Source organism: Perkinsus marinus (assembly GCF_000006405.1).
Source record: "Perkinsus marinus ATCC 50983 genomic scaffold scf_1104296934368, whole genome shotgun sequence".
NCBI lineage: Eukaryota > Perkinsozoa > Perkinsida > Perkinsidae > Perkinsus > Perkinsus marinus.
The window spans coordinates 140061-152996 of record NW_003214825.1 but is presented as its reverse complement, the minus strand read 5'-3'; the positions used below and the strand labels follow the sequence as shown (position 1 = coordinate 152996).

Below are 12936 nucleotides of genomic sequence, written 5' to 3'. Positions count from 1 at the left end.
TCGTGGAGTTACCCATTTTGTATCTCCGATCTTGGTAAGTTGTCATTGCGACTCTGCTGAGAGTAGCGAATTGGTAGGAACCATGCAAATTCGACATAGTTGCAAGCGACGGTCTATGAGTGATGAGGACAAGGGCGAATTCGTCATTACGGAGATATATACAAGTGGGAGGCAGTTTTGGAATTTATGTTTGCTCTCATCAGCTGAGCTCAAGAGTTTCCTCACTAATTATTGTGGTTTCTATAAGAATTAGGGTAGGAGTGGACAGAAACCATTGAGAATTCCCGAAATTTCCTCTAAATTTGCATATTGTCACCAACACGTGCATATTTCCCCCTCACACTGGTGGGACTAGTTCTCAATGATTGCTTCATGGAGATCGTGACAAGGTACGCCCGACAACGCAACGATCTTCATTGCGCTTCGGGCTCCTACTGCGCCGGATTTCAAACTGCACAACATGTATACAGAAACCGTTTGGTTCCGACAAGCCGGTTTGTCTGAGCTGCCTTGGGAGCAGCTCGAGCCGTGTATGAATCGATCGTATTGCAACGTGATGCGGAGTGTCATATAGGCACTTCTATCGAGTTTTCTTGGCATGATCCTGCAGGAAGGAGAATTCTGCAAGTAAGAGACTAATGTGGCGATCTGACATGTGCAGAATCCTATAATGTTGCCGGGGGAACTCATTAAAATTTTCCACATGGTTGGGAACACATTATTCGAATAGTTTCCCATGTAAATGTCATCAGTTTAGGAATCCCCCCATTGTTGTCAAATTCTGGGAGACGTTATCTCTCAAAGCTAGATCGGGTCCTTGACTGTGTGAGAATTTACGACTTGGCTATCTACGTGGTCTACGAACACATTCTCGGTTAATAGAGTTCCACCGGTTTCACGTGAAGTGGCGTGATAGTCCATGTGACAAACGCGATATGAAGTGAATTGAAAATTATTGACGAATTACACCGACAGATGACCCCATATTTCGTAAAACATTCCGTGTGTTTCACGCGTTATTTGTTGCTCACTGGTGTTTTTCGCGAGGTGAAATTTGAAATATGTTTTTCATATAACGGATGGAACTTCAATATTATTTTCTGATCAGTTGCGTTTCGAGGCAAAAGAGCGTTTGAGAAGATTGCTGGACCCTCGAAACCGAAATGAAGTGACAGATTTGGTACGACATAAATCTATGAGAACTCCCGGAGTAATCGAAATCGAGCTTGCGAGGATTAAGGCAAGTCGATCAGGCTCTACGAGATGCCGCGGGACGTTAACTTTCGACAGGTTCATGAGAAGCTGGTTACTGAAGCGTCAGAAACTGTCATCATTGAAGTGATTGTCTCCGGAGGTTCCAGGATTCTCCGAATGTCGTTGCTGAAGGATGCACCGTTTGGTGGTGATGCGCTGATCAGACCGAGTAAATGAAGGCTTCTTGGGACAGTGTTGGACGATTATATGTTAGGATTGCTCAGCTAAGCTCAGAAGCTCATAGATGACTTGAAGTAGAAGTGTAAAAAAACCAATAGTAAATTTACCCGAAATTTCCTCAGAATTTTTACATATGTATATTTTTCCCCACACTGTAATAACAGGTGCACGACAACGTGCTGCTACTGTGGCGGGAGTAGTGACTGACGCTGTTACTCGTATTGCAGGGAATGTGATGGAGACGGCAGCTACGGGTAAGTGGATGCTGTTGAAGAATTGGTTCCTGCTATGAGGTGGGGAGAGGGTGAGAGTTTCCATCCAATATACCACAAGAAAGTCATCGTGACTTTCTAGTGGTGACCTAGTGGTTGAAGACCAACAGTGTTGGGAGATGTGCACAATGTGCGCTACACATGGTCAACCACATGTGTTGATGACAATATGGAAATTCCGAGGAATTTTTGGGGATTCTCATCGGTTTCTGTAGACTTCTATGGAGCCCCGTTTGTGAACTGCTACACACGAATTTAGGTAGAAGTGCACCGAAACCGAAATTTCCTCATAATTTCCTCATTGTCATCATCACATGTAGTTGACCATGTGCATATCCCCCTTCCCACCACACTGTGAACAATCACGCCCCTCCAATCCATTGGTATCGTTAAAGCTGCGGAATACACGCTACGTTGATTTGTCGTCGACCTGCGGCAGCAGGTCGGTTTACGTGTACGTAGTTCATACTTCTGCACACGGCCATTTCTTGGTGGATCAGAATCATTCACGAAGTCTGACATGTTTTCATCGCCGAAGAAGAGTCCACAGAGGGACGGGTGGAAGTGCATACGGCATGAACTGCGCTTGTATAGCCACAAGCTATAGGGTGCACCAAGCCGTTATGCATATCTAATTTCTGGAGATTGCTTTCTCCAATTCAAGAATTCGACTATCAACTAACTTGCAGAACGCTTCTAAAACGATGTATACCAGTTCACAATTGACTCTCGAACCTCCAAAAATTGAAGGTGTTGAAAATATTACTTTGCACAACACTTTTGTTCACACTGTAGTCGTACCTTCTTGAGAAAGGACCAGTTTTGGACGAGATCCGAGTAGTATTCGAATTTGATCATTTAGGTGGGAGAATGATTCGCAGTACCGTTACGAAGCCGACCAGACTAGTAGTGCCTCGTATGGGTGTGTTGAAGCGTAAGAGGAAAGTTGAAAAGGAGTTGGGGCGACGGAAGAGTTTACGGAGATCACGACGAAGCCACTTACTCGCGGAGCGAAATGGTACGTGTTAATCAACTGTGTTGGAGGAGTATATGTTTGCTTACCTCAGCTGAGCTTGGGAGTTTCCTCGGTAACTAGGGTAGAAGTGTAGAGAAACCAGAAAAAAATTCGCCAAATTTTGCTCAAAATCCACTTCCACACTGTCGGAGTCTTTCCTCATTGTGGAATACTATTATGTTTTAGGCCCTCTGAGCTTCCTAAGGTCGCCGTCACAGCCGGGGCATGTCATTGAAACAGGTTAGTTAATGTCGTTTACGTGAACAACACGTGATGAAAAAGGGTGATTCGCGAAGAGTTCTTTCTATTCACTTCACATAAAAAATTACGTCACTTCACGAGACTCGGGTGAAACTTCACCGTGTTATGGTATTCGAAATATCATTATTTTTTCCTTCCAAGATTCGGACAACTACTCGGCGGTGTCAAGCTACCACATTGACAGAGATGGTTCTCCCATTATAACTGAGCAGGAACCGCAAATCGATAAAAAACTCGAAGCTCTGTTCGACCGTAGTTGATGTTAATCTCAACCGTGGTGGAATTTTGTTTCCCGCAGATCTCGATTTACTCGAACGGCCGATACCCCGTGATTTGGCTACTGTTTTCGGTGAGAGAGCGACCACTGGATATTGCAATAGAACTTTCAATGATACTGATATGTTCTCGCTCAAGCGTGGGGAGAAAGATGTGAGTCGGCAGTGTTGGAGGAATATATGTTTGGTTTTTTTCTCGGCTGGTCTCAGAAGTTTCCTCAGTAATTATAACAGTTTACGTAAGAAATCGATTCAATGGAGTTTCACCCGTTTTACGCGAAGTGGCGTGAAATTCGGTGAAAAACACGATATTCGCGGCAGAGGCGCCGCATTTTCGGCATCGTCGATGCTGGGCTGCCCGCAGTTTTGTCCGAGGGCCGCTAGACGTCTCACTAGCGGGCCGACGGCCAGAGCCGTCGTCTGCGCACAATTTTCATTGAGCAAGCGGTGGTGAGAATCGCATACTCTGAAGATGGAAGCCCGAACTTAACACAATATGTGGACCTCCGCAGAAATGTGCGTGCTACGAAATATCGATACTACCGAGCACACGAATAAGACTAGACTACTGTGTTGATAGGGCACAGACATTTATACGACCGTTCCTAGCTTGGATGAACTCGTCGGCTAAAGCCTCTAAAGAGAGCTCATCACAAAAGCTACGATTGATGCCACAAATTGCGTAGGAGTTGAGCGCATCCTGGCTTATTGTGGTTCTTAATTTGGTTTTGATCCGCGGCAACGCGGAGAAAGCTCGTTCGGCCGAACACGTCGATGCTGGTAGAACCAAGAGTGTGATGAATAGCCGACGAAGTTGTGGTAGGAGACCCCCGATGTCAGCCTTCAGACCAACTATGATATCATCCATAGATAAGCGTGCTCCATTCTCCATCTCAGTCCTGCCCTGGCTAGAAAACCATGCCCTCATAACCTGCCTCTCTCCCACCAGAGCATCCCAGTCGATGTCTTGGTATAAGGTCTTCAATGCGCTCGGCACTTCTGCATTGGCCAGAAGCACAGACTCAATATGACCAACCATGGTTAAATCAGCCACATCATATTTGAGATCTATGAGTTTAACAATCTCGAGGAGCAATGCTTTATGTATTCGAGCTACGAATTGGATATGAAGTAATTGCTCAATGTGATCTCTAGAATCCCTACTTGCTCGAAGACCTCGACGTGCTGCTCTGTGAAGCTTTGGTGGATCTATACCAAGTGATTGGGCTTCTTCAACTGCGTCTTGATAGAACGAAACGAGCTTGGACCAGTTCTGTGCTTTCTCGGACAGTCGTCTCTTGAGGTCCTCCAGTAAATCCCGGACAGTGCAAATCGATAGACCTGGTGCCTGCACGGTAGCGTGGACAGGCAAGACCGTTTTAAAACCGTCGTCGAGGACACGTAAACAATAGAAAGTTTCGAAGGAGTCGAGTCTCTCACCAAGTACAACAAGAGCTGAGTCGCCCCCAGTGCCGTCTTGGCTACAATAGCTCAACAAGAGCTCATAGTTAGCCAAGGCAGCAATCACCGCTCTACCGTTGCACAACCAACGCGTATCCGATAGGGTTTTCAGAGTAGGTAGTCGCTGGGCTCGAATTGGCCCTGCCACAGCCTCCTCATCGCTTGAACCATCAGACTCTGTCTGGGAAGAGACGTACTCTTCAACCAAATCATCACCCACAATTCTGGAGTCGTCAGGTGAACGATGGAGCTGCACAAACTCCTCCCATGAGGCAAGCTTCTTCGGCGAGCTCTTAATGTGCTTGGCCAACTGTCCGATCAGCTCAATGCTTGCCTTACAAGGAGCGCAGGTGTCCGCCGACTGGCGGCACACAAGGTTTAGGGCGTGCCCCGCACAGTAGGTGTGCAGGACGGCGGGGAATTCCGCCTTTATCCGTGTTCTTAATCCGCTATGCACACCCACCATATTTGCAGCACCATCTGTGGCGATCCCGCGGCAATCACCCAAGGGAAGGGAGTATCGCATGAGGCAGTCTTTCACTAGACGTGTGAGACTAGCAGCATCCTGGTCTTTGGTAGAGCACCAACCCAAAAAGGTTTCCACCGGCGTCAGATCGGTGGGACATACCGTCCTCACGACAATCACAACCTGTTCGACCCCCTTAACATCGCTTGTCTCATCGACAACCACCGAGAAAAGTCGTCCGTTGAGGGACGAGGCGACTGCTCTCATTGTTGCTACTCCAATGAGAGTGATACATTCTCTGATGGTTTCTGAGGAAGTGAAGGTGACTTTGCTTGATCTGCTCAGCCACCATTGGAGATCGCTGTTGTGCCTCCTCAACAGTTGGATCAACTGATTACAATTACTATCAGCATGGCTGTGCCCCCGCAACGGTAGATTTTGCCGTAGTGCTGAGCGAACTATGTCGATAATACACAACAGAGCTCTTCTGCCTCGCTTGCACTCATCAGCGGCGGTAGAAACCAGCTGTTTAAGCACGGTACCTCTGCCAGACTCTGTCGACAAGCGTAGCATTGCACTGCCGTGCTCACGAGACTTATCGTGTGCGGCAAACGTTCCATGCTGGCCAGTCACACGACGGAAGTTTGTTACTCCACGGCCCAAGGAGTTGGCAAGGCCATATTTGCGGCATGCCACACAATATGCCGTAGCAGTGAGTGCATCATAGCGGAGCCACCCATAATTATCCAAAAGACGATGAGGAAAGCGACCTGAATTATCGTCAGCTGCCTTATTGGTATCGCTATCCTGAAAGGATTATATAATTTACATATAGTATATTTATGCCAACCATCAGGCGAGAATGCAGGTCACTACCTTGAGGCGCGACTCATCCTTTGATCTATCATCCTCTTTTCCAGGCACCTCAGCAGATGAGCATCTGAGAAGTGGGTACTACCCACTGGGTAGAGATTGTTTGCCTGATTATCGTTTCAAATCCTATGACTTCAAGAAATATTCCCAGCAGATCAACGTCAAAGGTTAATCGAACGGTAGATTAAACTGTGATATTGCCAGCGGCCGCATTGATTTCATTACATTCCCTCCACCCCCAATGGTGCATTTCCAATGGTTTGCTGAACTCCTGCGGCTCCAGAAGAGCTGCTGGCTTGATGGAAAAAAAGACTTGCTGCAGCTTGCAGAGAGGGAAGCTCTTCATCGTACGCCTTCTGCCTCTCCTCTCGCCTACGTTTCTTTGCCCACCCTCCTGCTGACATGATGAGCTCGATAAATAGGAAAGCAAAAAACCACATAAGCTGTAGAACTAAATGACCCAGTTTCATTGATAATGCAGAATCAGATTAGCCAGCTTCCCTTTCCATAATCTAATCCCGCATGCGTGTCACTATAGAATCTCGCTCGCCCGTGGTGACACCACATGACCCATCATGGGTCACGATACATCATAATATGATCATATATCATGTAATGAGAGATATATTATGGAGCACGCTGTGTCTTATGTGGGCACGGTCTATTTGTGGGCTATTGCAGCTGAGGAATAATCTGGGCCGCACGACCAATGCCGGGTGCTGCCGGGTGCCATTCCGGGCCGCCCGCTCCGTGCCGGGTGCTGCCGGGCGAGGTCTCGGGCCGCCCGGCAAACGCCGGGCTGCCGGGTGGGCTGCGGCGCCTATGATTCGCGGTATGCTATAGTCGTTAAATATGTTTTTCACTAGTGTTTTTCATATCACGGGTGGAACTCTATTGTTGGAGTAGAAATATATATGTTCGCTTTCCTCAGCTGAGCTCAGCGGTTTTCTTACTAATTATAGAAGTTTTCATACAAATTTCTGTACGAAAATTTCTCTAAATTTTATTCGCGGAATTCTCATATTGTCATCACCAACAGATGTAGTTGACCATGTGCATATATTCCTCCCACACACTGTCCTTTCGTCTCAGATCGGTGACGAGGGTGTGTCACCAGCAGAACTGGAATGGGCTCTAGCAGCACACAAATTGACTGCGATAAAAGGAGTTAATCTCCCATGTGCCGTTCAGGAACTACTAGTGGCTAGCAGTAAGTCAAATCGACGATATGTATTAATTGTTTATTACGATTTTTCGAATACTGGAGTTTCACTGGTGATATGAAAAACACTAGCGAAAAAAATATATCACCGCGAATATCGCGTTTTTCACAGAGTATTACGCCACTTCACGTAAAACGGTGAAGCTGTACTTATTTCAGGATCTTGTATAGGATCATTTTGTGGGTTGATGATAGTGTAAAGTTGTGAATCGAAACGTGTGCTCGTTTTCTGAGATGGCTACTAGTGAAAGCACCGTTGTCATTTATATACGTATTACTAGTACGAGTATTATTGGAGTTTCTTGACCCTAGTGATATGAAAAACACTAGTGAAAAATATATATTTCCCGACTACTGCATAGCGTGAATATCGCCACTTCACGTAAAACGAGCGAAACTCCATCTATACTAGTATAACCTTCCGTTTTTCATCATTGTCGCGGCACAATGCAAATAATAAGATTTTTACATCCATCTATGTACCCACCGAGAAACACGTGTGACTTGGACGGCCTGAGAATGTGCATACTAGGTGCAAGTATTAGTATTACTGGAGTTTCTCGACCCGTTTTATGTGGAGTGGCGTAAAACTCGGTGAAAAACGCGATATTCGCGGTGCTATATAGTAGTCGTGAAATATGTTTTTCACTAGTGTTTCTCATATCACTAGGGTCACTAGTACGAGTGAGAAAGGCGACATCTTGGAATCCATAGTTCTCTTGCTGGAATCGCCTAGCCAATAGCACAGCGGAGCGAAGTGTTTCACGGTTTGTACTTTTATATTCTATCTTTCTCTAGGAGTCCTGTCACCAGTGATAACTGGAAAGGAAGTCAGCAGTAATGAGTGACAACTCATCATTTGGTGACATCGCAATCCCATACTGAAACTTAACCACTCTATTCCTTATAAGCTGAGAATTATGAAGTAAACAAATAAACATAGTATAACGTACATGCAACAATTGTTTGGAATAGGGAATCGATATTCGGCTTAGGTTCAGATTATTGATATCTTTTATCGTATTATTCGTTCGCAATTCTGTCGGTTCTCTCAGGCACAGCGACAACTGTATCATCAGCGATAGCATCTCAGTTGGAGGAACCGTTAAACTTGAAGACTCCGAGTGTTCGACTGAGTATGACTGTTGAGCTCGAAGGCATCGGGCTGAGCCTTATAGATTCAACTCCTGAGGAGCTACTGTAGGTGTAGGGGAGAAGAATGAAGTATTAATAGCAGTCAGCTTGCCCTTGCATATATAATTATTTTTTTAGTCAGGAAAAAATTTCCAGGAAAATTTCTAGAAGTAACGATATCATGTAGCAGTCAGTTTGCCCTTGCATATATATTTATTTTTTTGTCAGGAAAAAATCTCCAGTAAAATTTCTAGAAGTAACGATATTATATAGCAATATTAACAGCAGTCGGTTCGCTCTTGCATATATAATTATTTTTTTTGTCAGGAAAAATTTTCCAGTAAAATTTCTAGAAGTAACGATATTATATAGCAATATTAACAGCAGTCAGTTTGCTCTTGCATATATGTTTATTTTTTTGTCAGGAAAAATTTTCCAGTAAAATTTCTAGAAGTAACGATATTATATAGCAATATTAACAGCAGTCGGTTTGCTCTTGCATATATATTTATTTTTTTGTCAGGAAAAAATCTCCAGTAAAATTTCTAGAAGTAACGATATTATATAGCAGTATTAATAGCAGTCGGTTTGCTCTTGCTTATATATTTTTTTTGTCAGAAAAAATTTTTTTAGTGAAATTTCTATATTATATAGAAGGTATAGTATAGCAGAATTCTGAGTGTGTTATTGGTATATGATAAACTTGTTGTGTTTGCTTGTGGATCCAACCCCCGAGGGGCTATTTTAGAGCTAAGATGATGATTCTTAGGGGGGAAGGGAATCAATTGATAATAAAGTGGACAGTTCGCTGGTGAAGTTATATTCATTTTTTTGTCACAAAAAAATTCAGTGAAATTTCAGTAGTAAAAACTACGAAGACGTGTGTTTGTTATGAAATTTTTTGGAAAGTTGAATGGCAAAAAATTATGACATTGGAGTTTCACCCGTGATATGAAAAACATATTTTACGACTATTTCATACCGCGAGTATCGCGTTTTTCGCGTGAAACTTCATCATATATTATGTCCTTTTTTCGACCCGAAAAATCTCGAAAAATGTAAAAGTAATTTTCATTTTATTTGCTTTCTAGATACGCTTCAACTCGGCACATAGTGTTGTCGGTGAAAATGGCTGGAAATCCGAGTACTGACTCAACCGTTCAGCTGAGTATTGATAATGTGCAAGTCGACAACCATGTGAAAGGCGGGTGAGTGTGATATGTATTTCACATATTGGAATTTTTTTTCGGCGATATGATAAAACACTGGTGAGAAACTGATTTCACGACCATTGCATAGCGCAAATATCGTGTTTTTACGAAGTATTAGGCCACTTCACGTAAAACGAGTGAAACTCCAATATCGTTGAAAATAGAGTTTCATCAGTGAGATTAAAAACACTAGTGAAAAACACATTTACATTTCATTTTGCGGAAAACGCATGTGAGCGATTAATAACGTGCAGAATACGTGGTGTGTTTTATGTGATGTTTTACCGCGTTCATAAACGTTCATAAATGTTCATAAACGTTCATAAACGTTCATAATCGTTCATAAACGTTCATAATCGTTCATAACGTGTTTACCCAATAAACGTGATATGTGATATGGGTTTATTTGTCCGGTTTAATTCGCAAAGTGTTTTCAATTAACTTCAAATCGCGTTTATCACATGAAGTATTACGTCATTTCACGTGAAACTCCTCTGATCACTTGGTGAGTATAGGTACCAGTGCCGCAAAAATATATTCGATAAATGTACAGAAATTAACAAGGATTTTCCAAAATTTCCTCGCAGTTTTCATATTGTCACCAACACGTGTGGTTGACCATGTGCAAATTTCACCACACTGATAGGTATTTCAAAACACTACTGCATACGAAGACATCAAATTTGAATCGACAACGCGCTGAGGATCTGCTGCCTATCTCGCCTGAGCCGAGCTTCCAGGTGAACAGTGTTGGAGGAATATATGTTTGCTCTCCTCAGCTGAGTTTAGGAGTTTCCACAGTAATTATCGAAGTATATATATGACCTCGGGTAGGAATGTACAGGAATCAAGACTCTCATATGTTTTCTCAGCTGAGCTTGAGAGGAGTTTGAAAGTTCACTAGAGAAAAGTGTACAGAAACTAATAATAAATCAGAGAACTTTCCTCAAAGTTTTCATACTGTCATCAACACATGTAGCTGACGATGTGTAAATTTTCTCCAGGTGATTCCTAGATATTATTATAGAACCCAGTATTCACGTGCTAGGTGAATACTCAACATTTCTTTAGTTTATTTCCTCAGCTGAGCTCGTAAGTTACTCGTTCACATAGGAATTCGGGCAGAAGTGCACTTCGCAGGCCACAATAATTTGCAGAAAAGTTCTCGAAACTCAAATATATGCACACGTGTGCACTGTCCCAATACACAGTCTTCAGTAAATAGTTACATAGCCTTGTCCCTTAGCTAATGTATCGCTTCTCACTCATCTGTATATATATGCCTTTTCTATCTATCCCATTCTGCTCTAGTCGTTGAGTAGGATGGTGCTGTCGTCTTGGTAGTTACCAACAGTGTAGAATAGTGTTGGTCCAACACATGTGCATATGTTTGAGTTTCACTCGTTTAGCGTGAACTGGTGTAAAACTCCGTGAGAAATGCTATATTCAAACTAAGCAGTAGCCGTGGAATATGTTTTTCACTTGTGTTTTCCATATCACTAGGGTGGTGAAACTCCATTGTGTAGGTTGGTGTAGTTCTCATGGCGGGAAATGAGTGGAGGAACATACGGGAGATTCGCAGTCTTAATGTGACCCTGCAACCGTTGGTGATCAATGTTGATCAGAAATCATTCGTTCGAATGCTGAGGTAAGTACCTGGGTTAAAGTCTTATTGTTGTGTAGCTGTTGATATCACCAATACCGCTCCATAGGCATGTCCGCAACACCCCCAATTTTCTGTGAATTAGTTTTATATTAATAGAGAGCACGCCAAATGTGTTTTACGCGTTTCTCGCGGTGTGAAATGTGAAATATGATTTCCACTAGTGTTTTTCATATCACTAGGGTGAAACTCCAGGGAGTTTATTTCTATTTCTATATATGATATCAACTGAATGCTATTGTTGGAGATTCACGACCCGTTCTACGTGAAGTGGCGTAAAATTCGTCGAAAAACGCGATATTCGCAGTAGTTGTGAAATATGTTTTCCCAGTAGTGTTTTTCATATCACTAGGGTCAAGAAACTCCAATAAATCAGATTGCACTTCAATGAACTACACTTTAGAGTATAATCATTCTATGTCTACATTTGCTATTATATCAGGTTTATGATGGAGTTATACAGTCTATTCGAAATCGTGCCGGCCAGTGTGGCGCGATATGTGGCCTCGGTGCGAACTGCGGGGAAGACGGATGAGCAGACCGTCCTGGGAAGGTCCACTGCGAGGACGTCTGCTAATTCGTCTATGGTGGCATATCATAATATGTTGGGTAAGTTGAGGATGGAGTGGTATGCAGAGTAAATATTGTTACAGGCGTCTGATAACAGTGAAGAAAGTGTTCCTGATGTGATGACATTCACATGGGAAGATTCAGATGTTCCTAGGCATATGGAAAAATTCAAAATGAGTTCCTCTTCGGGAACATTGGAGTTTCACCCATTTTACGTGAAACGGCGTAATATTCTGTGAAAAAAACGCTATGCAGTAGTCGTGAATCATATTTTTCACTTGTGTTTTTCTATATCACTAGTGTGAAACTCCATCATCGGTTTCTGAATGATTTCCTCGTGAAGTAGGTACGCCGGAATTTGATGCGAGTCAGAGGGCACCAGCTGACAGTAAAGTTTATATTCAAACTTTTACCTTGGACCCGGTGAGCTGTGGTTTCTGTTGTTGTGAGTTATGACTAGCATGGGGGAAAATATGTCCATGATTAGTCACATGTGTTGGTGAGAATTAAAAAAAATCTGCAGAAATCTCGGATGTAATTTTTTGTACTCTGGAAGATGGGAAAATTTTTAAATTTACAAGATTTTTGATTTTTTTCCGAAAAATTGCAAAGTGTAATTCTCTACACTTTCCTGTATAGTGAGGAACCTCGTGAGTTGAGGTGAGGGAAGCAAACATATATTCCTCCAACTCCGATAGCAGCATCGTTGATTTTCATCAGGTGAGGGTCAACCTATCGCTGCATACGAAGAGTTCGCGGGGTAGGCAAGGGGGAAAGGACGACGATGTGGCCTTGGTAAGCTGAGGAGGTTGATTTATTGGAGTTTCCCCCTAGTGATATGAAGAACATGTTTCACGCTCACTCCGCGGAGAACAATTGCGTTGTTAGATACGCCTTATAATTGACATGGAATATTACACCACTTCACGTTAAACGGATCGTGAAACTCCAACATCAGTAAATAAATTTTTCGATACCACACTTGGCGAAATATTATCAATGATATATTGGAGTTTCACCCGTTTTACGTGAAGTGGCGTGAAACTCGGTGAAAAACGCGATATTCGTGGCCTGTAGTA

At 43.2% G+C, this 12936-nt stretch overlaps 2 protein-coding genes across 2 annotated transcripts; one reads left to right on the top strand and one right to left on the bottom strand.

Annotated features, from left to right (window-relative positions):
- Positions 1-3822: 3822 nt before the first annotated feature.
- Pmar_PMAR022589 (conserved hypothetical protein) lies at positions 3823-6461 on the bottom strand (the record flags this gene model as incomplete). The annotated part of the gene is made up of 4 exons (XM_002784900.1): positions 3823-4325; positions 4422-5991; positions 6061-6124; positions 6283-6461. 4 exons carry the CDS (start codon positions 6459-6461, stop codon positions 3823-3825), a joined length of 2316 nt encoding a protein of 771 aa, XP_002784946.1.
- A 1956-nt stretch (positions 6462-8417) lies between these two features.
- Pmar_PMAR022588 (hypothetical protein) lies at positions 8418-12758 on the top strand (the record flags this gene model as incomplete). Its single annotated transcript, XM_002784899.1, has 7 exons — positions 8418-8479; positions 9505-9621; positions 10271-10364; positions 11151-11272; positions 11730-11896; positions 12578-12617; positions 12746-12758. The coding sequence occupies 7 exons, from the start codon at positions 8418-8420 to the stop codon at positions 12756-12758; spliced, it is 615 nt and encodes a 204-aa protein (XP_002784945.1).
- Between the last annotated feature and the right edge of the window lie 178 nt (positions 12759-12936).